General features: G+C 46.5%; 1 protein-coding gene across 2 annotated transcripts in view; it reads left to right on the top strand.

The window, feature by feature from the left end:
* LOC138567171 (early endosome antigen 1-like) overlaps positions 1 to 27,084 on the top strand; it is a 1,584,277-nt gene that overhangs the window by 851,469 nt on the left and 705,724 nt on the right. For both annotated transcript variants that reach the window (XM_069645141.1, XM_069645140.1), the window contains 3 exons: positions 8,478 to 8,754; positions 9,050 to 9,252; positions 9,859 to 9,984. In XM_069645141.1, the coding sequence (XP_069501242.1) occupies positions 8,478 to 8,754; positions 9,050 to 9,252; positions 9,859 to 9,984 (606 nt within the window). The remainder of the gene's footprint in view (positions 1 to 8,477; positions 8,755 to 9,049; positions 9,253 to 9,858; positions 9,985 to 27,084) is intronic.

A 27,084-nucleotide genomic window follows, 5' to 3' on the forward strand; every position in this document is an offset into this window, starting at 1 on the left:
AACAAGTTACTCCCACGTATTCCTTATCGCCCCTCCCAGCCTATCCCGCAGTAGAATTTCCATGTTATTGCAGTTTACACTCCTTCAGAGTCTAGTTTGGTCTAACCCACATTAATGCTGGTAGTTTTATTGTAAGAAAAACACAAAAAAACAGAATTGAAGGCAACGGGTGCTGCGCGTTCCAAATATACCTTCGATGACATCATCCTCGAGACAGAGGCCCTTCAGGGACATCGAGTCAACCGCATGGAAGCACTGCCGAAAAAACATTCTGAAGCTGGATATAGGAGCTATCATAGATGAGGAATATGTGAAAGGAACATCCAGTCGAAAGAACGTTACCAGGGGTAAGTAGCTTGTTCATCTAGAGCAGTAACGGTAGATAAAAATGGCACAAAAAATAAAATACCGTAAAGCTGAAATGTGAGTGTACAGAGTGTGATATGACAAAGGTGGGCTGCCAAAGACCAGAGACCAAAGCACCTGTAATGTGTTTTTATTTGGGGTTCTTTGTACTTGTGAGGGTGAAAAGGGAAAGGTGGGGATGGCTTAAATGGGATCAAATTAAAGCAGGATAATTTCTCCCATAATATTGATTTGCCATTTCAACCCCACACATTTTTCCCCGACCCAGTGGAGGCTCCTGTCTCAAAGGTATTTCAGGCAAGTTGGTCAGGAAACCATCAGGATGACTGTCTTTTCTTGGTCAGGTAACTGTGTCTGTGTGCAAATGTCTTTTCTGTATAAAAATAAGAGTTCTCAAAAGTACAGGGCAAAAACACACAGCTCAATATTTCTTTTTGGAAGAAATGCAAAAACATATTTTTAAATCAATATTTTTCCAGTCCTTCTGGGTCACTCAAAACTTCCTTTTGTATTTGCTCTTTGGCTGGGGTTAATTTGTAGATGGTGGGTAGGCTGGTCATCAGCTCTGTTTACTAATAAGCTGGCACCCCAAGCTTTTGTGCTTGCTGAAGGCAGCGTACCACTTCCACTAGATGATGGCCTGTGTGGTTGTTTCCTCCTACCACCATACACACCCTGTAAGTGTGGCAGATGTTTCTCCCTCTTATCTTCCCTCCTCTCCACCTTGGATCTTCCTCCAGCACTTCCTCCTCCTTTTTCCTTTCACTCTCTTCTCCTTTGCACCTCCTCTCAACACCCTCCTTCTTTCCATCAGGCCTCCTACCTCTTTCCATCATCCCCTGCGTACAGCAACTTTTCATCATCCTCTGCCTCCAGCCTTCTCTCTCCATCTGCCTCCAATCTCCATCTGCCTTCAATCTCGCTCATCTGCCGTCTCTGAACACTCACACAAACTTGTTCTCTTCCTAAGATTGTATAGGCCTCCAACCCCTCCTCTGGGACTGGGTCTTTCACATGGGCCTGTATTTGGGTGTCATTCTTGGTTTCTACGTGTGATTGGCTGATGGTGAATTGTGTAACTGTTCAAAGTGTTGTGCGCGATGATTCCATGAAAGGCCAGTCCACCATCTTCAATTTCATTCTTGGTTCATGCATGCGCCTAGGAGTGGGAAGTCTGCGCTACATGCTGGAAGCTGAGGGAGTCTGTGATGGCCCCTTGCTGTCTCTTTGGTTGTATACGAATTGTTCGTTTTACAACTGTTCGAATTACAATTGACCTTTTCAGAATTGACCGAATTGTGAAGGTCAATTGTAACATATATGTGAAAAACCCCCACAACCCCCCACCCAATGCCAAACCCCCCAAAACCCCTATATATATATATATATATTTCTGAGGCTTGTGGAATCTGCTTAGATCACATGCTGTGCATAGGCCGACATCTAGTGGAAGCTGCGGAGTATTACAGTTTGTTTTTCGAAACTCGAAAATGGGCGTCGACACAGGCGTGCCAGTAATACTATCCCTAGTGTGACGTCCACTGTACCCAAGATCCCTCACGCGTCTAGGATCCTCAGATTGTTTTTTTCCGCCATACTGGTCGGAAGCATCTTGCGGAGTCCCCTGGCCTTAGCCATACTTTTGCTAATAATTGAAATTTATAATTCTTTATTGACATCCTTCCCCACCCCAACGTCGACCCTCGACGACGGCTGGAGAAGATATCGACCGTCGGCTGCTGCACGACGGATCTGGGCCTCGGAAGGCCGCTGGCCTCGGCCCGGGCCTGGTAGGCTGCTGGCCTTGGCCCTGCAAGTAGGGAGAGTGGGGGGTGGTACATACTCTTCACTCTTGGTATATAGGTACACTTATATATTTCCTACACTTACCAGCCCGCTGCCTCAAGGTGCGTATGGAGGGTACCCCTTTCCAATTCTGCCCCAAGTGCAACCGCAAATACCCTTGGGTCGACAGGCACACCACGTGCAATCTCTGCTTGCCGAGGGACCACCCCGAAGCGAACTGCAGAGCGTGTAGTAGGTTTAAACCTAAGACACTTAAGGACCGTTCGACAAAGCGTTGGGCCCACCACGCCAGGCAGGCGGCCATGGCAGCGGAGGGCGCCTTCAGCGATGGCAGCGACGCCGTACTTTCAGACGGCGAGGGCATTACGGCGTCGAAAGACAGCCGAGCGCAGGTCCCCGACCTTGGAAGGTCCTCCGGCAGGGCGGCTATGGGGAAGACCCCCGGCGACGCAAGCGCTACACACCCTACACACACTAAGCACACTAAGTCCAACCGAACCTCGACGACGTCGACTTCTCGGAAAGAGGCACAGATAGAACGGTCCGACTCGTGTCCTCTGGGCGCTCTCGATCGAGATCGCCTCATGATGCAAGGCAATCATCCACTCTTGCCAAGAGTGCCTCGCTCCCTAGACTAACGGAAGTTCGATCGTCGGAGGACGAAGACGACTTCCACCCCCAGGCCGCTCTCCAAGACACGGAGCCCGCAGTTAACACCAGCGAGGCCCCACGCTCGAAAAACACAGATACCTCTCCCGATCCTCGACGCCAGGCATCGAAAGTCTCCGGGGCCTCCAAGGGACAGGGAAAACATTTTTCCACGCACGGGGAGGGGGGGAAACAGCGGAAAGCACATTCTTCCACTCCTGTAAGACCATCCTTCCCCCCTAAGCAGACAGACAAATACAAGTCTACTGAGAGATCAACATCCAGCAAGGGTACCCTTGATAAGTCCCCTAAATTGCCTACTAAAGTCATCCCCTGTTCCAAAGAATGGTCCAGTGAAGACATAGACAGGGTCATGTCAAGGATGTCTTCCTTGGCTGATTTGTACGACAAGAATCCAGAGCATTTCCTCTCGTATGACCCTCAGGGGGCCACACCCTCAGGTTCCACTGATCCTATCCCCCTAAGTAAAAAGGCCCGGTTCGAAAGACCTGAACCCTTCGAGGTGCAGCCTTACTCTACTCCATACTCTACTCCACACCCCAGGTACCAAGGAGAGCCTTTCCCTGAGGGGGACCAGGAGTTTGAAATTATGGAGGAACAAACCGGGACGGAATACTGTGCGGATGATGAGGACCAGGAGGAGGGAGAAGATGAGCAGGAAATTTACAGAGTAGATTCCCCGGTAGAAAACGAAGCCCCAGTTACCGACTTGCCAGTCGATAACCAGCCCCTCTTTAATGAGGTTCTCGCTGGCGCGGCAGAACATTTTCACATCGACACCCACGGTGTACAGGAGGAAAGGGACTTCGCAGAAGAGTTGGTGGGAGAGAGGAGGCCGGTCGCTCAGACCATCCCTATCCTTAAATCCATCCAACGAAGAATAGATCCATCCCTGGTGAACCCAAACCTCACCAGAGCAGTCAACCCCAGGGTCGAAAAACTTTTCCGGGCAGCCCAGTCTGACCCTCTCTATATAAGAGGACATCTTAAACCAGACTCCCTAGTTGTTACCAACACTCGGAAGAGGGCTGGAACACCCTTATCTTCGTCAGAAGCTCCTCCCGACAAGGAGAGCAAGAAACTTTACGGGTTTGGCAGGAAGGTAGCCTCAACGTCCGCCTACCAAGCAAGGATTGCTAACTCCACCACCCTGTTGGCCAGCTACAACTGCCATCAATGGGAAGAGGTCGCGGCACTCATAGCCTCTGCCCCTGAACCGTTAAAGGGCCAATTGGCTCGGATCTCGGCAGAACGGAGAGCCGTGTCTGGTTGCATATTGAAAGCAACTTTCGACGCCGCGGACAACGCAGGGAGATTGATAGCAGAAGGTACTGTTATCAAAAGACATGCGTGGTTACGGCAGTCGGGGTTCAAAACAGAAACTCAGGCTTCATTAATAGGCAAGCCGGTGGAACCCGATCTATTGTTTGGGAAAGCGGTCGAAGACGCACTGAAAAACGCCAAGGACGAATACGAAACACTAAAATCCCTTGGCCAACTAACCAACAAACCCCCTAACCAGAGGGGGAACAGTAATTTTCGTCGCCCACGCGGCCAAAATTCACTAAGAGGCAACTATGCCCAAGGACAGGGTACACAGTGGAACAACAGCCAGCAGTCTACCCAAGGTTACGGCAGGGGTAACAAAAGAGGTCGTGGGAGAGGCAGAGGCAGCCCCAACAAGGGAGGTGGCACGCCTCCACCAAAGCAGTGACGCTCAGTTCAGGGTCCCTTCTCACGCAACCCCAGTAGGGGGACGCATTTCCAACTTCACCCAGGCTTGGGAAGGGATCACCTCAGACAGATGGGTGCTGTCAACAGTGTCCACAGGATATTGTATAGAATTACTGCAGCGTCCCCGGAACCATCCTCCACGACAAAAAGTACACTCCCTAGAACATCAGAAGATCCTTCTCGAGGAGATCGCCATTCTGCTAGAAAAGGACGCGATAGAACTCGTCCCAGGACACCAGGTAAACAAGGGTATCTATTCAACTTACTTCCTTGTGCCAAAGAAAGATTTAACAATGCGCCCAGTATTGGACTTACGGCCTGCCAACAGGTATGTCAAGCCCCAAAAATTCCGTATGACCACGCTACAAGAGGTAATCCCCCCTCCTAAAAAAGGGGGATTACATGGCAACATTGGATATGAAAGATGCTTATTTTCATATTTCCATGCTCCCGGCGCACAGAAAGTACTTGCGCTTCAAGGTGGACAGTCGCCACTACCAATTCAAGGTACTGCCCTTCGGGATAGCTTCAGCACCAAGGGTATTCACCAAGGTACTGGCGGTGGCAGCTGCACACCTACGCAGGGAGGCAATTCCAGTGTACCCTTATCTGGACGACTGGCTCATAACGGGGGCAACCCCAGGAATTTGCAGGACAAACATTCAAAGGACTATCGACCTCCTCCACGAATTAGGCTTCTCAATCAACGAGAAGAAGTCAAGCCTGGTGCCAAGAACCTCAAAACAGTTCCTAGGAGCAATTCTAGATACTCAGAAAGGGTTGACCTTCCCTTCGGAAGAGAGAATTCGGAATATACTACTGCAAATTCCACATTATCAGTCCGGTCAACAAATAACGGTACGCAAAGCAATGCGGTTACTGGGCATGATGGCGTCATGCATTTACCTGGTCCCCCACGCGCGACTGCGCATGCGTCCCATGCAGGAATGGTTGGCGAAACAGTGGTCTCAGGCAAGTGGTCAGTGGGACGATCTAGTGGTCGTTTCGCCAACACTGGTACAGAGCCTACACTGGTGGACAAGAGAGAATCTCGCAAGGGGAAAACCCTTTTACGATCCCGAAGTACAGGCAGTGGTGACTACAGATGCATGCCTGACTGGGTGGGGAGCTCACCATCTCCACCACACAGCTCAGGGTCTCTGGTCTCACTCAGTAGCCAAGAACCACGTCAACCTGCTAGAGCTTCTGGCAGTATTCCGAGCGCTTCGGGCGTTCGAGCCCCATCTACTAAACTTGTCGGTGCAGATCCGGACGGACAGCACGACAGCCATGTTCTATCTGAACAAGCAAGGAGGGACTCGGTCGCCAAATCTGTCCAAGCTTGCCCAGAAAATCTGGATATGGGCACTCAGACGGAACATCTTCCTGTCATCGCAACATGTTCCAGGGGAGCTCAATTCCCTAGCGGATGCTCTAAGCAGAGACTCCCTCCCAGAAGAACACGAATGGGTCCTTCACAGAGAGATTGTAGAAGATCTCTTCTCTCAGTGGGGTTTCCCCACTATAGACTTATTCGCCACAAGCGAAAACAAACAATGCCCAGGATTTGCATCCAGGTTCCCCCAGCCAGACTCCCAAGGGAACGCCCTGTGGATGAACTGGTCAGGGATGTTTGCATACGCTTTTCCACCAACTCCTCTCATCAGGAAGGTGGTGTACAAGATGAACAAGGAATCGATGACGCTCATCCTAGTTGCTCCCATGTGGGCGAGACAACCATGGTTTCCACACCTACGTAGGATGGCGGTGTGCGAGCCCATCAAAATTCCAGCCTGGTACAACCTACTATCCCAGCAACAAGGTCAAACAGTGCACCAGCAACCCAACTCAATGAACCTGGCAGCATGGCTCCTAAGGTCATAGAGTTTGGACATCTCAATTTACCACAGAGGTGTATGAACATCCTAAAAGAATCCAGGAAACCAAACACAAGGCACTGTTACTTTGACAAGTGGAAGAGATTCGTTATTTGGTGCCAGAATAAACAAATCAACCCTGTTGATTGCACTCCTTCCAACGTTGTAACATACATGCTCCACCTGCTGGATGCAGGATTGGTTTTTAACTCTCTGAAAGTACACCTGGCAGCCCTCTCGGCTTACACCACATCCCATAACAAGGTGTCGTGGTGGAAAGTACCAGTAGTTAAAGCCTTCATGGAAGGAGTAAAGAGACTTCACTCTCCTATTTCGAACCCACCGCCAGGATGGGACCTTAATGTGGTGCTAGCTAAGCTCATGGGCCCCCCCTTTCGAACCCTTGCATAAAAGTAGTCTCAAACACCTGACTTATAAAACGGCCTTCTTAGTAGCCATTACCTCTATAAGAAGGGTCAGTGAAATTCAGGCTCTGTCAGTGCAGGATCCTTTCTTTACTATCCACAAAGACAAACTGGTTTTACGCACACACCCTAGGTTCTCACCTAAATTTATATCAAAGTTCCATGTAAACGAGTCCATCGAGCTTCCGGCTTTCTTCCAGAACCCGCAAAGCTCGGCTGAGGTGAAACTACACACCCTAGATGTGCGTAGGGCGGTCCTCTACTATGTAAATAAAACCAGACCGCTAAGGAAAACAGATCAACTGTTGGTCTCCGTAGCTACAGGCAGAGAGGGAGATCGCGTCTCTAAAGGCGCTATCTCGAAGTGGATTATCAACTGTATACAGCTGTGTTACTCTCTTTCTGAAAAAACTCTGCCTTTTACGCCAAGGGCCCACTCTACTAGAGGCATTGGGGCCACTCTGGCTTTCATTGCAAATGTTCCCCTCGACACCATTTGCAAAGCAGCTACTTGGAGCTCTATTCACACTTTTACTCAGCATTACTGCATTGACACTCATTCCAAGACAGATACACAAGTGGGACAAGTGGTTCTAAGACACCTGTTTGCTCATGACCCTTCTCAGATCCCACCTCCTTCTTCTGGTACTGCTCGCTAATCTATGCACAGCATGTGATCTAAGCAGATTCCACAAGCCTCAGAAGGGATACATTACTCACCGTAATCGTATTTCTGATGCTTGTATCTGCTTAGATTCACATGCGACCCACCCTTCCTCCCCTCCAAGAGAAGGCGCATGATTGCTTGTAGTCTTACCTTTCTGTCTATCTGCTTGGATTATCTGTACTCACGCTACTCCTCATGCTTCCTCATGTCAGAAAAAAAACAATCTGAGGATCCTAGACGCGTGAGTGATCTTGGGTACAGTGGACGTCACACTAGGGATAGTATTACTGGCACGCCTGTGTCGACGCCCATTTTCGAGTTTCGAAAAACAAACTGTAATACTCCGCAGCTTCCACTAGATGTCGGCCTATGCACAGCATGTGAATCTAAGCAGATACAAGCATCAGAAATACGATTACGGTGAGTAATGTATCCCATATATATATATATTACCAAACCGATATATGGTCAATTGTGTCCCTTTAAATTCGGTCAATTGTTCATTCGAACAATTGTAAACGAACAATTTGGGTAATACCGTTTCTTCTACTTGCTAGGTCTACTGTGAGGCCCAATAACGTTTGGTTCTCATTCCTAGCTCAATCACAATTACTAGGGCCGGCCAGCACATGTCTTAACGGACCAGCACAGTTTCCAGTTTGTGCCACAGCGGGTATAATGAGCTTCCTGTCTCCCTTCATTAAAGGACTTGTAGACATATTTTGGCACATTTGTGGAGCACCATATGTTGCGGTGGTGACCTGTGGATCTTCCCCCCCAAACCAACGTCAGACCCTGCATCACAGAGCAGGAGGTGGTACCCATACCCCAACAATTATCTTCCCATGCCCCAAGGGTCAGGCGAGGGTCATTGTTACAATGGTTAGACATGCTCCCATCATGTTTTGACAGTATATTTCTCTTACTCCACAGCAACAGTTGCAGTTTAGCAGAAGCAACAGTCCCATGGGGAACCTATATCGGAGAGATTCTCCAGGGTTCCCATGGCAAGAAGAGCCCTATCATGAGCGACATTCAGTTACCCCTAAGAGAGGGCATCTGGCTTCTCAGATCCCATGGGGGCAAGAAGATCTGCCTCCTCCAAGTGTCACCAAACCTCCGGCACAGAATTGGGATACCAATTGTGAAAAGGTTCACCAAAAAAGGAAGGAGATGAGTGGAGATGAGGTGCTGCTTCGGGACAATGAAGGTAAGAGCAAGAGACCTCCCTGTATAGGAGAATTGCTGCTCGTGGATGAAAGGCAATGAAGGTGTGTTCTGGATAAATTCATAGCCCCTCTTTATCTAGAAACTGGATTGGCCAAGTGTGTCCTTGCAGCTTCCTTTTTCCTGGATGGCTAGGTGTATTTTTCACTCATTGTCCCTTTTTCCCCTTTCAGGTTTCCATTTCTGTTCCTCTTTTTGTTGCTCTACTAAATAGAGCTTGTTAATTTTGAGCCACCAGGTGACTGATGTGGTTGCTTAATCTTGTTTTTATCATACAGAGCTGCGGTGTACTGTGGCCCAGTTGCAGAGCAACATACAAGCACAGCAGAAGGAAGATCAGATTCTTTCCGTGAGGTGTCGAGACCTACAGATGCATCTAGACAAGACCAAAAGTCTACTGGCAGTAGAAGTGAAAAAGACCAACAAAGGCCAAGAAGAACTACAGCGCCAGGCTGTGAAACAGGAGCAAACTGAGCTCAAGGTAAGATCTGTAAAAGCTATGGCAAAAGGAAGCTGAGGCTAATGTGAGTCCATAGGAGCAAATTGAGCTGACATGGTCACTGTTTACAGCATGAGTAAATGAAGATTTAGAAGATTATTCAAGCAATACATTAAAGGATGGCCGTGTTGACAAATGGATAGGAAGCAATAGAAATATGTCAAGAATTACAGGGTGCTGGTACATTTAGGAGATTACCATATAAAACGTGAAAACAAACACTTGATCTTATTGGACAGATAATGTTCAGGATATGGCCCAGGAAGCGGAAATGCCTAATCTAAACGATACCTTAGATACATTGAGACAAGTTGTATACAGAGCAATAAAGAAAAGACTTGTTAAGTACAATATGAACTGTAACTGTAAGCATAGTGACGTAAGGGGTTTGTTATACTATGTTCTTTAATTGTATGTTCTCTCAGACCTGATGGTAAAAAAGTTTACAATAAAGAAATATTTTTTTTAAAGAGATTACCTTAAAAAGTATGGCTATGCAAGCTGCACAGCTTGCGGGGGAGTGGGCTCAGCCCTAGGGCAGGTGCATTTGGACCACTGCATTTACTGTTGTCTTGGCATTTCACCCAGTCCACCGCTTTGGAGCAGAAGCTGAGGCACCTCACTGAAGAGCTGAAGTGCCAGAGACAAAATTCAGAGACAACAAAACGCAATCTGGAGCAGATGATAAGGCAGAAAGAGAAAGAACACCAACAGGTAAGATGTTTAACAGTGAACAAATAGTATGGTCTCCTGTAGCTGCGCTGTCACCTTGTGCCATGTAGCATCTCGTCGACACTTGTAGCCCTTTTCCTGTCACATCCACTTTTATTGCTTATGCTGAAGTTAATATTTTTCTTTACAATGTTGTACCCCAAATTGCTTGTCTGGCATCATGATCGCCCCCTGTAAATCTAAGGGTTTATCTGTCTGCCCAGTTGCTCCTATTGGCATGAGAGGAGGCCACCCGTTGTGGAACCATTTAGGAGGAATAGCATTATACAACAGAACCAAAACAAGAAGCTAGTACAAATAATAGCAGCAATAGTCAGTCAGTAGAAGATCAGACAACCCAGCACGTTTTGTACAATAGAATTTAATAAATAATATCAATGGTGTGGAACAGTGATCTGAAAAGCCAACCGCTAGAGGTAGCTCAAGTAAGGTGCAGCCCTACCTCTTATATGTAGAGCTGGATGTACAGGTGTACTAAGCAGTTATCATTTCATTAAAAAAAGTATTCAACTTGCAGTGTACTAGCACAGCTCCTCCTGTCCCCAGACACAGTGAATGGCAATTGAATGAAACCCAGAAAGCCAAATACTTCCAAAAGCACAGAAGGGGTCATCTCTTAATCAAGAACATTTACAAAATACTGAACTTGATGGTTAGCAGCTTTACTGGATTCCAGCACAAGTAATCTCATGGGTAGCAGATAAGAGAAAATCATGAGGTCCAAAAAGCTGCAGCAACACATGCCAAGTCAGAAATAATAAGACACAAAAAGCTCATTAAGAAACTGGAGCATCATTATCTAGCATGCCAAAGCCCAGAGGAGGTAATGCCAGCTGTCAAACAGTTGTTACCCAATGTACCCATTGAAACCAGCCCAATAGACTAGCATAAACGGAACCTAGAAGTGGTGCCTAATGTAGCCGGGATAAATAATGACTGCAAGGCTGACATTCAATAAAACCTTGTTAAGCATGACAGCGAGGGTGCACATGGCTACCAAGCACCTGCTACCGCTGTTCCCGTTTAACTTCCTTATCCCATGAAAAAAATATTCTCAGACCCAGGTCCGGGTCACAGTGTCCCCCGAGGATGAAGTTTCATAGGCTCTGAGCAGGGAGCTTGAGGGTGGTGCCTTTCGCAGAGAAGCAAACAAGAGAGGTAAAGTCCTGAGGTAATCCGGCCGAATCACACCATATGATGAGAGCCTCACCAGTGGTGCAGGAGCAGAGTGCAGCCTGTTATTGAGGTTTTGAAGCCCTAACATGTGGGGGATATTGATCCTGACAAAGAGCGCTGAATTGAAAAATGTTAAAAAGTACCTGCGATGTGTAAGAAGTCATTTGGAATCTGGTGACACACAGTTGAACGAGATATGCAGTAGTGAAGGCAAGTGGGCAATCCAAGAGGAAGGGACTGCAGCGGAGTAGCTGTTTTCCTCGGAAGATGGAATTAAATCGTGCGCTTTTTGTTGCAACTGTGAATGATCACACAGGGAGAAAGAGGGCTTCTGCCTCACATGGAGCAAGCATTTTGAAGCATTCTTGAAATGCTGGCTGTGAGAGATTTAATTTTTTAACAAGTCTGGTAGAATCAGCAGTGTGAAGGAATACTGAATTCGGGGAATGGCAATAGAGCCCACCAAAGAAGAGAGGCTGTTGTGAGAAACCTGATGGCGTTCTACCATCTACTCCCCCAGGATCCTCTAGTCAGGTGTCCAGGGAAGGGCCATTGCTTTTGGATCCCGACCCTGTTGGTGGACAAGCGAGGGAGGATCACCTTAGTGGAGGGTCACGGAGGAGTGGGAGGAGTACATCCAAGGGCGAGACATGGTATTTCCCCCTTTTCCCATTCCACCTCAAAGCCCTTTCCCTCAGCTTTCATGGGGTATTTCCAAACCCATACCATCACCCCCTCCCCATTTTCACCAAATACTGGGACGACGAAGAGGCAACCGGGAGTAGTGAAGATTTTCCATAGGAATAACATGGGAAATATAAGGGAAACCGGCTATAGAAAGAACTAAAGCTGTCCCATAGTCAGGCAGAGTCAGCATGCACCAATTATCACTCTCACCTGACTCCACTTGACTGCTTTTCCAACCATAAAAGGTGTGGTTCTACACAGGGTTTTGAGCGAGCTGGGGGATGTTGTTTGGAACAGTGAAGCCACGGATCAGAGAGCAGCAGGACCAACAGGTCGAGTGCTTGAGGGGCTACAGCGTGGCTAGGGAGCCATGTCTCCAAAGAGCCGGAGCAAAGTATCCTGCTGGCTGCTACTGGCGGTCTGAACATTGCTTGTTTCCTTATAACCTGTGCCGGCTCCAAGGGTGTCTGAGGGGCAGGTGGTGAGACCCTGACCTCAGGCCCACATAACCCGAAGGGACCGCTCGTCACTGCGCTGCTGCCCGGGTGAGTCTAATAAAAATAAGAGAGAGAGACTCGGGAGCATGCAGTTGATTGAAACGGAGCGGGTGACAGAAAATGCACAAAGCGGCACAGAGCAGAAAGAGGAAAAAAATGTAAAGAAATCAGTGAAGCTATATAGACTGTAAGAGGAATGAAGAGATAAAGAGAAAGTAAAGGAAAGTCAGAAAAACAGAGCGTGGAAGGGACGCGAAAGTGAAAGAACTTAAAATAAAGGGGGCACAAGCAGCCCGAAGCGAGTGCAAGTGTGCACAGGAAAAATAGAAAAGGTGCCAGTGGTGTGAGAAACCTGAAGGTGTCTCCCTAACATGTCCCCGGGGATCTGTGAGGGAGGATCACTTGGATGGGGGTTCTCGGGGAGTGGAAGTGGCTCACCAACGGATGAGACGCAGTATCCCCCTTCTTCTAACTCCTTTTCCCCATCCTGCCATATAAGATACTCAGACATTCTCTCTCCCCCTCCCCCTTTTCTGACACAAACACTTCCACACATCACGAAAGACAACAGACTAACACCATAGTCGTTTACCTGACATGTTCCAACTCAAGGGTCAGACAATTGACCAGGATCACCCACACCTGATGGCCCTTTCCCTTCCCCACAGGGATAAAAAGTGAAGCACGAGAGACGAGCAAGGCAGACCGCACAACGAGACAGCTATCCAAACACGGCAGTTCAAGAGGAGGAGAAAGGCAGCGAGAATCAAGAGGGTGACGAGCAGAGAAGCAACCTTGCCCTTTCTAACCCAGACCCGCAAAGCCTCTGTAGAAAGAATCGTAAGACCGCGAACAATAGCCAACGTGTGTTGTAGTATATATCAACGGTACACAAAGCATACCTATGCCGAAAAGCAGGACAGAGAGAGACGCCTGGTACCGTCCTTGACTCCAGATACAAGAAAGCCAAGCGGTTCATCACAGCCAGTGAGTCGAGGGGAGAGCTGATAAGAAACTGAACTGTGTTGAACGAAAGTCGCAAAGTGGCAAATTAAGGGAAGTTCAAAGTACTGTTAACATTAAGTGGGAAACAAGCTGCAGAGGGGGCCGGCACCACGCTGGTGCTCACTCGAGAGACTCTGGTTGATCCCACGTTTGTTGAAACTACCGATACCAGAAGGCCCTAAGAGAGCCGGAAGGAGAAGGTCAAAGTGGTCCAAGCGGTTAAAACCCTACATACGACTATTCCCAGGCCTTCAAAGAAGCAGCAGAACATTTACTCCAAGCCAAGAACAGACAAAAGAAATTCGCTGACCAACATCGTAGTAAAGCCCCCGACTATCAAATTGGAGACAAGGGGCCTCATTCCGAGTATGGCGGTAAGGGATAGCGGCCACCGGTAACGAGACCGGTGGCGGTAATCCCTTACCGCCATACTCCGAGTTCCCTCTGCACCCTCGCCCTTAACGCCTGCTTTGAACAGTGTTAAAGTAGAGGGCGCAAAGGGGCCTCCAAGCTAATAACGGTGACCGTAATGAACGGTCACCGTTATTTGCATCTTCCCCATTTCCATTGAGCCCTATGGGGGCTCATTTGGGAATGGGGAAGAGCCTTGGTGAATGGGGAATTACCGCCCCGCCAACCTTGGAATGGGGCGGTGATTCCGCCATCCACCAAGGCGCGGCCGTTCCGGGTACGGTGTCAACCAAGGCGTTAATAGCGCCATTGGTTAGCGCCGTACTCGGAATGAGACCCAAGGTCTGGTTAGCATCAAAATATGTGCCCATAAAAGGGACTCTGACCTTTCGTCCCTGATATCTGGGACCTTATTCTATTGAATCCAGAATAAATCCAGTGGCAGTTAAATTAGCCTTACCACCCACTATGCAGATTCATCCTGTGTTTCACGTATCACTCCTGAAACCGGTACAACCTGGTACTCGGGTTACAACACCACCAAAACCAGTATTAGTTGACAGAGAACCAGAGTTTGAAATAAAGGATATCCTAAACTCAAAATACACCAGATCCAAACTATACTACTTAGTTGATTGGAAGGGATAAGGCCCTCAATACAGATCATGGGAACCTAGTGAATGCATCCATGCACCTCACTTAATTAAAATGTTCCATCAGAATTAGCCAGCCAAACCAGGACCAGGCAGAAGTGCCACCATGAGAGGGGCCTTGGGCGCCAGGTTCATAACCATCAAGAAGACCAACATTAGAATGGGACTATTTACTTGGGACAATTTAACTTGGGGGAGGGGGGGGGTTCAGCCAACATGGAGGCACACACATAGCTCAGTTACAAGGAACTGATCTATGCGGTCTAGTCTTTTGGGTGTGGCAGGCATGGGACTACTTTACCTGGACTACTTTATGGTGTGTCAGGCCTGGGACTATTTTACCTGGACGACTTTAGCTGAGACTATTTAAACCACACCCAAAAAGCAGAACATGCTTTGCGTTATTCTGCTGTGGGCAGCGTAACGCTCATCGTGTCCAGTTCTTTGATGCCAGCTTACCTGAAACGAAGGACCTGCAGGGAGAGAAAGAACACTACAAAACTTACCTGGAACAGTATCCTGTCTTCAATCCATCGCTGACTTCAGTTCCACTCACCTTAAGGTACAAACTCCATCATCCGCTACTGCATGCATCTTGGAATACCATTACCTGGAAAGAGGAGAAAGAAAGACGACATTAGTAAGCGTTTACTCACATTTCCTCCCGAATGAAGAAAGCCACACAATTCTTACCTGGGAAGTCATCGCCTGGTCAGTATCATTGCTGGAACACTATGGCGCTCGGTGAGGAACATCGCAACCTGCAAGGAGAGAAAAGACACAGGTTAGCAATATAAAAGGCGAAACAGCGCCGCACATCGTGCATTACTCACCGGACAGCATCGCGCACACAGCGCTTTCGCCTACCGGCCCATGCTTATCTTCAAACTGCATGACAACACCAAAATACCTTTCCATACCTAAAAGGAAAGAAGCAAGACATTATTATTCGAACTAAGAGAAACATAAGAACTGCATATAAAGACTGTAAAGCAGCAAACCTACGGAGTCGCAGCAGGCCTGGATTCCCAAGGGGGCTTGCACCAGTGAAGTAACTTGGTCGCTGCTCGCCCCCCACATCTACGCGCCCCTGCCACGAGGAGCAGGACGGAGAATCCCCCTCTTAGAATATTAAGGTGAGGAGAAGGCCCAAGGGGGAGGAAGGAGTTGAGGCCAAGGGAGGTGGGAAAACATAAAGACAATCTGGTATTGAATCCAGCTCTCCTATATTGCAGACCCATCTTTAACCAGAGACCTTACCAAGGGACCGGGAGAGGGTTTGAGAGTGCAAATCATCCAACCAGGGCTGGGTGGCATCCCCGTGGATACCAGGTGAGCGAAACAACTTGTGAATGCGAACGGTGAAATTGTTTTGAATACTAAGCCATAGTGAACCCGACAGAGGGAGACTAACATTCAAGAAGGGTCTCAGTCTGGAAGAGGGGGATCCAAGGGTGAAAAGCTGTTGCCCAGAGATTTGTGAATGCAAAAGGAGAAAGCATATAAATGAGAGTCGTAGTGAACCCTGACAGAGGGAGGCTGCTATTCGAAAGGGATCTGAGCCGGGAACAGGGGGACCAAGGGTGTAAAGCCAACACCCCATCGACAGGTGAATACAACAGAGAAATCTTTTTGAATACAAGCCAGAGTGAGCCCAATGGAGGGAGGCTGATATTCGAGAGGGGTCTGAGCCCGGAAGAGGGGGTGCCAGAGGTGAAGAATTATCACCCAAGTACAATCAGCAGGGAACTTTTGTTTATTATTTTGAACCTATCAGGCCCTTGGAAGTAAGAAACTGAACTACAGAAGGTCTTGATATCATTAAGAACTTTTCATGGATCTGAGCACGGAAGAGGGGGATTCCAGGGGTGAAAAGTAATCACCCAACGTGCCTACATAAAGGAACTTTTTGTTTGTTATTTTGACCACATCAGATCCTCGACAGCAAGAGACATTTTATAGAAAAAAGTCTTAACCACTCAAGTGCCTGATACCTGATAACGGAACTGTTATTTGGTGCTGGGAAAGCTCGAGAATGTGATGTGCTCAGGAGTCCCGCCTTGTCCCGTGCTCAAAACGTGGGGAAGGGAGACCCCAGGCTACCACATCCTGACTCATCATTTGTGAAACCCTTCTTTCTTTCTTGTGAACACTATCCCACACTCTTTTTTTATCTAGTTGTAAGGATTGGCAATCGTTTTTTTATTTGTATAGGCTCTTTTATTTGACAAGATGCCACTAGGACTGCCTTATTTTTATTTGATGGCCGTAGCTTGCTTCCATTTTAGATTTAGATTTAGAAACAGTTTAATAAACACCCTTGAACTGTGCTCACTAGTGTCTGTCTTTACTGTTGCCAGCATGAGTTCCTTACAGTGGGCACGGGAAAAGGCAAAGAAGGTACAAGTGTGTACAGAGAAAGCTAACTAAATTGCCAGTGGGCACAAGAAGATAAGGATGGTGCAAGTGTGCAGGAAAAGGAAAGAAAAGGGACAGTGGGCACGAGAAAGCAGTCAAGAAACCGGGTTAAAGCTTGGAGTGGTCACGCTTGGGAGCAGTAAAGAACTTGCCATTTTCTAAAGTCTCTGATGCTGAACCCTTTGAAGAACTTTAAAGAATTGCATATGAAAGAAAGGTACATCCCGACAAACTGAACTGGTATTTGAAATTTGCAAGAGGGGCATAAACTTGGGGAAGGGAGCCCTGAGAGTCCTAAGAGCTGAACTTGTATTTGAAACGTAAAATGAGCCTGAGCTTGGGAAAGGGAACCCAGAGAGGCCTAAAAAACAGAACATTGACATTGTTTGAACTGTGAAGGTCCTATGAACAATCCTTTTTGAGCAAGCTCGATCTTTTGAAACTGACCAACCTACACACTGGTGAGAAGACCACCCGAAACCAACCCTGGTTTCCTATTTTTGTTGAACCACTACTTTTTACTTTTATAAGACTTCCTAACACATTTTTGTTAAAGGGTTAAGGGCAAGCATAGGCTAAAACACAGCCAGATTTTTATTTTGGACTTCAAGATTTTGACAGCCCTTAGAAACATCATTAAGGGAGCTATCCCTTTAGTGTTAGGGCCAGTTAGGCATTACATCAACCCAAGAACTTTAGTAAAATAAAAGTTTTGAAACAATTGAGTCTGTATCTCTCTTAATACCAGGCCTGTCCCACACAATGCAGTTTGGTGGTTGCTCACCAGGACTGAGTGCTAGCTACAATTGACAGGCAGATGCTGCTTAAAGAAGACGGAAGTCAGGCTGGATGCTTCTGGTGCTAAGGTGAAGGTCAGTGTGCTTGAAGGGTGGTCCTGGTCAGTGGGCCTTGACTTTCCCTTGATATAGGTGCTAAAAGAGATCTGGCAGTGTCTGAACCAGACGTGGCTGATTGTGGAGATTGTCTCTGCGCTGAAAAACATTTGGAGAGAGATCACCTATATATTGGGACATTTTGAATTTCATGCTTTCAACAGTGCACAACAGCACATGCACATGTTCAGGCTGGTTGCTTTGTGGAACCATGAACACCAAAGTTTGCAAGTATGGCTAGTTTTTAGGAAACAAAAGAAATCCCGCAAGGCAATTGACCCATAAAGTGTGTCCACTAACGAAACGGCTGCTGCCAAGCCGGATATAACGACATCATTGCTGAAATTGGAATACTTCTGTCAGCGGTTCAGTAGTCAATTACAGAATTGAGAGATGAAGTCGAGAAAATGGAAGACAAACTAGGTGCAGTTGGGAATTATCAGCTGTTAGTAGACTACTTGTAGCTAAAATAAGAATTGCTCCTTTTCGAAATTAGGGCGCCAGAATACCAACCGCAATCTTAAGGTTGGTGATATTGAGAATAGATAACTGGGATGTAATCTGCATTTTCTAGATGTACCAGACGCAGAGAGGGAGACATCATTGAATGTCTAAGAGCCGGGCAGAGAAATAGCCAATGATAGTTTCAATATGAGGGCTGCCTCGATCGCTGGATTGATAGGGCCCATAGAGAAGGCCACGCTGGACAAGGAATATGACCAATTATAATTCGATCTCAATACTTTACAGACAAAGTGCATATCTTGAATAAAGGGAGTCATTTGAAATCCATTCAACATTTATCTTTTCTGACCCTGGCAAAGAGGCAGAAGTGTTGTACCCTAACTTTGTGGCATTGGAATTGAGGGGTAAGATATCAATGGGGATTTCCCTTTGCTCCCATGTTTGAAATCTGCAATATCCCCCTCTATTTAACACACCTGGGAGTGATTAGACAGGTCGCTTAGTCACTGATGGAAATGACAGGAGATACCCACAATGATATGGGCATCTAAGAGAGCTCTACTAAAAAGAATAATTGAGAAGCAACCACATGTAAGATGTGGATTCCTGGTTATTGGAAGTTCAAGACTCTACATACTCCACCAGGAACACTAGTGCAGCTAAATTAATTACTATCCTGGTCATGAAGAGACAGTTAAGATGCTAAAACTGCCAGCGATATGTAATTACTAACATTTTTTGCCCTTGAAATCTTGTTATGCTAGTTAGTGATGCTCCATGGTTTTGATATATGTAGATGAAGGTGTCTCAGTCCAATCAGATCTATTCTGTTTAAAGACTAAGCTCAAGGGCGATATACGCAAGAGATATTTTCACAAGACAAAGCAGAGTTGGGAGCGAGAAATCACCCCCTCTGACTTCTTTAGCTATTATCTGGGGAGAATGGTTGTCAGCAGAATCCTTGGGGGTCTGGTTTGTGCCACGTCAGAAATAATTAATCTCTGTGGCATAGATGATGCCTAGATGAGTGGTCTTTAAACTTTTTCCTGCTGAGACCCACTCAACTCTTGAGTCAAAATATTGTTTCCGGGCCCCCCACAAGCCATAAATGCTTATACTTTCTATTAAATGCTTATATTTTCTATTAAAACAGTTACTGTAATTTCATTTTAAAGAGCTCCACGCCCCCTCCCCCCTTTCACGCATCCTTTGGGCCCCCCTAGGTGGTGCAGCCCCACAGTTTGAGACCACTACTCTAGATCTTATCAAGTTTGGGGGAAAAACAAGTTGCTTCAGGGTTTCATTGGGGTTGTAGAGGTTTGTTCTATCTGGGATGTATACCAGAATGTCCTAAGTAGTGCTAACTAAATGTGTAGTGAATGGCTTGTATCTTCCCTTAATGTAGAATGATTGAATTATCTGCATAAGCATTCTTTACTGGCTTGCATGTTGAAGAAACACTCTGGATGTTCTTTTCTTTCATGAGACACATTAGAAGAAATGGCAAGGAAGAGACATTAATGGGCTGTGAAATGGGCTTGTCTTATTGGGGATGATGTAATTTCAAAAGAGTGGGTGTTGGTTTGTTGTTAAGGGGTTATGCACTGATTGCCTAATGGTGAAAAACTTTCTGGAGGAGAGACTGTTGATGGTTAAAGGTCGAGTGGAAGGTATGTTGAGTACTTTCTTGTGCAGTGTATTGCTGTAATCAAGACCAAATAACATTTCTCAAAGTTTTTGCAAAGATCAACAATTGGGCACAATGTCTCCTGATTTTAGAAAGGAACTTTATCTTAGTCATTGATTCAAAAGTCAATAACCATACTATGATACATGCTAGAAACCCACTAGGTTGTGAGTTTAGTTTTCACTCAATCCCCCATAATAATTATTCGCAAATTTGATTAGATTTTCTTATAAAAAGTACCAAGCCAACCTTCTAGGTATTATCGAGATTGGTCCAGTGTCTTTTCTCAGATCACAACATAGTCCTTATGGTGTCAGTCATATCAATAGCAGAGGTGGACAGGTTATGCAATGACACTTCTGAGGGGCAATATTTTCAGGAATGTCCTTTTCAGGCGCAATAAAGCACTTGTTTTACTCAAATAATACTGTACTGTTACCTATGGGGTTAGTGTGAGGTGCAGAACAAACCAAAACCATACGTTGCCGTATGGTGGCCCCCAATGCACTCCTAAGGGATACAAAACCCAAACAAACTTTAGGGGTCCACCATGTGGACCACGCAGAAGACACTACACCAGGCACTGCGCAACCACACAGACATTCCCAATGGTCCTAATATACTTCACATATCAATGTTCGAAACAATCGTAGAAGAAATACAAAATATGTTAATAGTCATGACATTCAATCGCATAGACGATTCAGTCAACAAGCTGTTGTTCTGTTATAAATAATTTTAATTTTATCGTAACATCTTCATGTAAACATCAAACATATAAATTCCAAGAGACAAGCATGTCGAAATAACATAAATGCAAGAATAAATACAAAAATAAATATGGGTTTAAATCCCCAATCAATACCAGAAAATCACATGACATAACAATATAAGTACAGGTTGATTTAGTCTCAAACAAGTACACACTGTCACTGTTTATAACAAAAGTTCATTGTGAGTTGTAAAGTCTTGTGACTCCTAATTCCTGTGAGTCACAAAGTCCAAAATAGTTCCATACAAGATGGTAAGATACCAACGCGTTTCGGATTACATGAAATCCATCTTCATGGCAAAGAGGGCTATTAGTTTTGCAGAAAATATTCAATCTATAGGGATCATAAATATTTACAATTACTAATTTAAAAAGTGCCCAAATGTGTAAATCAGTGCTTCAATAAAAATAATAAAGGGTACACCGACCTTAGAGGATCATCACGTCTCAAGGGCAGGGTTGAAATAAAGCCCTGTATATCAAACTAGGAAACAACAATTCGTGAGACCTGTGTCTAATGACCACCTAACTATACATGAGTACTCAAAAACTAAAGACCGAAAAGTCTAAAAGGCACCAAACGGTACGTTCCTATGCTGAGGGGTACTCACCCTGATAGATTGTGATAACACCGCAGGACAGGGCAGGCAAGCTGGTCAGGGCGCTTTGCATACACTAAAAGATAACAAGGAAAGGCCAAAACTTGTAAGCACATACACCCATATCAATTCCACACCGCCATTCGTATATTACTTGCACCGTGCTATTTGTAGAATGACAGTCCACGACCATAGCCTCAAGTGCTAAGGATAAAATAAATAATAACCTTAAACTATGCTCAAGGTGCCCACCAGGTGCTGTGCACTCAACAAACCTATCCATAGAGATAAAAGTGCCCCTGTGCAGAGTTCCCGTTTACATGTCCCACTTACGACAGTAGCCTTCAGCGCGTATCACAAGATGCATCATACATCTAACTTAATGGGCTGATTGCTACATTAACTGTTGCATCTGCACTGCAGGACCCCTTTCAATTCAAACTTAATGCTGAGCACATACCCAGTAATCCATATTGCAACAGCAACCCTTGCCGAATTGGCTATCGCGCCCGCACTGTAGGACTTCTATACATTCCAAACAAATACCCAGCACATAACCAGTGTGAGGTGCAGCAAAGGCAACCATTTGGGATCTTTTGATGAGGGGTGGGGGTGATGAAAAACAGGATCTGGCTCCAGGAAAAGAGAGAGCTTACTGAAATGCTTTGCCAGTTTAAAGCTCAGATGGGTAAGGTTGAGGATGTTTACTTTAATGAGGGCACATTAAATCAGTCAGTGATGAGCTTACATACCTACAGAGCACAGAGGTTTATATGAAATAGCTTTTTCTCAGACTGCCCTTTTATAAAAAGGGGTATAAAGCAGACACACTACTGGCAAGACTGTTAAGATAACAGATGGCTGAATGCTGTGTTCTGATTATTTTATCAGACTTATAGAAGAGATACTTGGGATCTGGGAAATTGCAAACGCTTTTGCAGAATTCTACAGTAGTTTCTATGAGTAAGAAGATAATTAGGCCTCAGGGAGAATATGAAATGTCCTAAAATAATATTAGAGGCGCTCGAACAATTTGAAACTCTGGTCACAGATGAGGATGTAATTATGGCAATAAAGGGTATGATGATTTTAGGAAAGGCCTCTAGGCCATATGGATGTTCAGACCAGTTTTATAAAACAAATGTCTGGATACACCAGCCCCAAAAGTTGAACGCTTTTATTGCACTGCCCTTTCTGTCAAAGAGAGTATGCTGGTTGATTCCAGAGCTGGTTTGAGGATGGTCTGGAAAAGGTGGGTCTTCTGTTGTTTCAGGGTAAATGAATCACTATTAATAAGTGAATGAATCTTCTTGGCCTAGGAAAGCACTCTGTTTTTCTTTATTTCCAGTTAAATCTTCCTGCAAGATAAATGGAAGGACGAGATATCTAGAAAGCTCACAGATTTTGAGAATAGTGCCAGAGGGGGTGTTCTCTGGGATCTACAAGGTCGTTCTAATGGTTAGAGGCACACTTGACATTGCAGTTAAGTGCACATGAAAGAAAGACTTTGGATTTCCATAGTCGGTCAAACAATGGTCATATATGTGTCATACAAGCTTCAATCTGTAACTAAAATAAGCAGCATTGTTTTAAGCTCCTTCATAGATGACACCCTTTCCATCCAAATTAGGCTGTATTGGACTGTGACACACAAGGGTGTGCACCAAAGCGCTAGTCCCCTATTAAGTCAGAGTTTTAACAAAAATACTATAACATAGGTAGTGTGTGGATTCTCTAATCAACAATCATAATTGAAAAACATCTTCAATAAATCATAAAACGTTGATATAGTTATTTTTAATGGGTAGCCTAAAAAGCCAACACGTGTTTCGACCCATAACCGCAAGTCCTCATCAGGGCTACAAACATGCCAGTAAAGGTGCAGAACAATACACAGACACAAATTATGAACAAAAGTAGAAAAACGTATATTGATACATTACCAAATGTGAATATGTTCAAATTTCAAAATGAATGTTGTATGCATAAGTGGGTTCAATATTGTAGAAATCCATGACTCAGCATGAGTAAAGGGATTGAGGGAGATACAAATGCACATACAAAACTGACATTAGTTAATGACCTCCTAAGTCAAGGTAGCACTTACAGACAACGCCACCTAGGCCATTGCTCATCTATGTATCTTAAATCACACTAACATGTCTTGTTTGCTGTGTGCTCTTGCAACCTCCACCATTATATCCCATCACTAGTTTCTCTATTATGTTTCTTATAAAGGGTACACTACTCCTACTCTGCATAATATGAATCATGGAGGGTACAAACACCTTTACCTTACTCAAACTATGTACGGCAAAAAAATGTTGGATGAAAAAAATGGTCAAAGACGCCCTTCCGCGAGCTTGCCCATCTGAGGGAGAAATTGGGGTCGGGACTTGGGGCAGATGGAATTAGAAGAATGGGTGGAGGCTCTTATGTTCCAAAGTGGGGATAGTGGCCCAGTTGCGGCTAATCCAATTCAACATCCTCCACAGGGTATATTACTCCCTTACTGCGCTGACCAGGTGGGGCATGGTGAATAGCGACGCATGGCTCAGGTGCGGGACAGAGGGCGGTTCTTTCCATCACACACGCTTCGATTGGGTACAGATTCAAGTCTTCTGGGAGAAATGCATGCGCAGGTTGTCCACCGTGATGGGTGCCAAGTGCCTATGTAATCGAAACTGGCTCTGGTGGGGATATGGGAGGACACTGATTTCACAAAATATGAAAAATCGTTCTTGGCAGTAGCACTGCAGCTGGCCAAGAAACTGATTACAGCATCCTGGGGCTCTGCAGAGCGACCGAGCCAGTGGGTGGCAGATATGGACGGTTGTTTAGCCCTGGAGAGGAGAGTGTACAGGGCGAGGGGTTGCCCCAAAATGTTTTCAAAGATATTGGAGAGGTGGGAGGGCGAGGAATGAAGGAATGGACAGAATGGAATGCTTTAACCCTGAATCTCTCTGTTGACTAAGGTAAATGTTGGCATCCTGGACCAGAGGTGCCCCCATGATTATACCTGTTAATTGACTATACTGCATTATGCCCAAGTTGTACCTATGCTTGTGTCGGCTCTGTTTATTTTTATTTTTTTGTGAAAACAACAAACAGATTGGTTAAAAGAAAAGTCAGCATTCCGCTTACTATAGTCGGCTCACAATAGCAGAAATCAGCAGTGGGAATAATGTTTTCCCAAGAATGCCCTCTAACAATATGAATGGGTCTATTATAAATATTGTATAATAAAATGGTAATGGAATAGTGTAACCCACCTAAAAAGGTGCCAGAAAATCATAATTTGCAAGTTACCTGTATTAAGGTATTAAGGAGCCTAAAGGCCAGCTGTGTTACCTACCCTAAGATCCGAATCCCCCTCCAAAAGTGACTAGGGGCCCAAAGGACAAGGTCTACTGGCGTACAAATACACAGAGCAGCAACAGGGCGAGTATGCAGTGGTAAGGAGCCCATTTAACGGAGCGACAACCACTTCCGTGGTGCGGACGGGTTCCTCTGCCAAGATGGCAACCGGGACGCATTGCAGGATCGTGGGCTCAAGCTCGAGGTGCTCCGGCGCTGAGAGGCATGGAACCGAGTGCGCCCATAAGCAGTGAAGAACCCCACTTCAGCCTAATAGAGACCGCAGGGCGAACCTGGAGGAGCTGAGTCACGCAACCTCTCGACCGGGAGAAAATCCTCTGTGTGCCGCGCACCAGTCTCCCCCCTCCTCCACCTCACAGACGGGAAGAGAGACCGCAGGGAGGAGAAGTCCGGAACGGTGACTGCTGACACAGGCGGCAGCTTGACAATCGCAACTAAGGAGGCGCGGGGTGCGCTGGGGGCGGCCGCAGGGGAAAACAAAGGAGAAAGCATTAACGGTACAATCGGCACACCCCGGATAGGAGGGAGGTCCCCGGTAGACAACAGAGTCCTGGACGGAGCGATGTAGCAGCCCCTGAGATGGGGAGGGGAAGAGAAAGCACGGCCCCATAGACTACAAGACCCTGGCACAGCGGAGGAACAAAATAAACAAAGCCCATGTAGTTTGGCAGAGCTTGAGGAGCCCAATAGCAGTAATGGCCCCAGACCTTGCCCATAAACAACGCTGCGGCCTCGGCGGTGGATATCCGCCTCTCTTGGAAGCAAGCAAAGCGAGGAGGCGGGCCCACAGTAAGCAGTTCACCAACAGCAGCGGGCTGCTCCACCCCCCTGAAGGCACAGGGGCAGAGTCATTTGCGGCGGGTGACTCTCCTCCTACGAACGGGTGGGCAAACAACATGCAACTGAGAAACGGAGCCTGATCAAGGGCGTAGCGATGGTGGGGAGGCTGCACCTTTTTGGGCATATGCAGGCAATCCCGCAGGGTGACCATTGGAAGGCAAGCTCAAATCTCTTGATTTCATATGCCTAAAGTAAGCAAGAAACAAGGAGGCACACTCTCCGGACGCTGAGAAACCCCCCAGGAGGCCAACAGAAGGGGGAACATCGGCAAAGACCTAACGGAATTGGCCGGACACAGGCCAATCCAGTGGCTACAGGATAGACAGAGGGTCTGGTTCAACACCTGGCTAACCGGCGGAAAAGCGCCCAAAGAGGATCAAAGCTGAATAACAAGCACAACTCGGAGGAGGTGCGGTGGACTCAGCAACTCCAGTCGCATCTATAAAGAAGAGGGGTGTCTGCCGAACTACAGGTCAGGATACCCCACATTCGCCACAGAAGATAACCATGGCCAAACAAACAACGAAGCTGAAGGGTTCAGTGTCCGGAGATATCAAATCCCCAATGCAATCCGCAGAGACTCACAAACGCAATCTGCAACAGGCAACTGTACAAATACACTCCCCTCCACCAGAAGGTGCTCGGGAATCTGAGAATTCACGATACGGAAATCGGACCTGCTGGCTATGCTACAGGAGGTTAAAAAAAAAGACATTAAAGACTGCGCCTCTGACCTAGCCAAGTACATTGCGGACCTCAATAAAGGTGTCATGGCTGTGGAGAAAAGAGTCGATGAGGTGGAGACTACGGTTGCGGAACAAGGGTACGAGCAAGACAAACTATCGAGTACTGGAACTAGAACAACAGATGGACCGGGTCCAGAGCAAACAGGAAGATGCTGAAAACAGAGCCAGGCGCAACAGTATACGGATCCCAGGGATACCGAAGTCCGTGGCGGATATCGACTTGCAGCAATATTTACTAGGTCTGTTCCGTCAGGTCCTAGGCACAGGGGATGAAAAAGACATTGTATTGGACTGAGCACAGAGGGTCTACTCCACCTTTCAGCTCAACAAAATCTGACCCGGGATGTGCTGACTCGGGTACACTTATTCCAGCTAAAAGAGGACATCATGCCGGCCGCACGGAAAGAGGAAACCATAAGCCTATCCAGCTCTACCAGGATTTAGTCCAAGCTACACTAGCAAAGAGGAGGCGCCTCAGGGTCGTCACGGACTGGCTTAGATCTAAGAAAGTGCGTTATCACTGGGCATTTCCGACCAGGCACCGCTTTGAGTGGAAGGGGCAGCGCTATACCATCACAAAGGAGGAGGACATGGCCAACCTCACGAGAGAAGACAACAGGATCGAGGGCAGCGACAAGGACCCAATTCCGTCCGGTAGTAAGACGGGAAAGGAGAAACTGGAGAGGGATCAATGGAGACCAGCACGGCACCGTCCGAGAGGCCGTAACAAAGAACCCAAGACCTCTGACCCCACAAGAGGGGCTGATACAGGGGAAGCAAATCGGGGGCTAGACCCCAATGGAATAGAAGGCCATGTCTGAAAGTAAGAAGGGAATGTTATGGAAACTGGAGGGT

This window comes from Ambystoma mexicanum, chromosome 2p (assembly GCF_040938575.1).
Source record: "Ambystoma mexicanum isolate Mex_15411 chromosome 2p, UKY_AmexF1_1, whole genome shotgun sequence".
NCBI classification, from domain to species: domain Eukaryota; kingdom Metazoa; phylum Chordata; class Amphibia; order Caudata; family Ambystomatidae; genus Ambystoma; species Ambystoma mexicanum.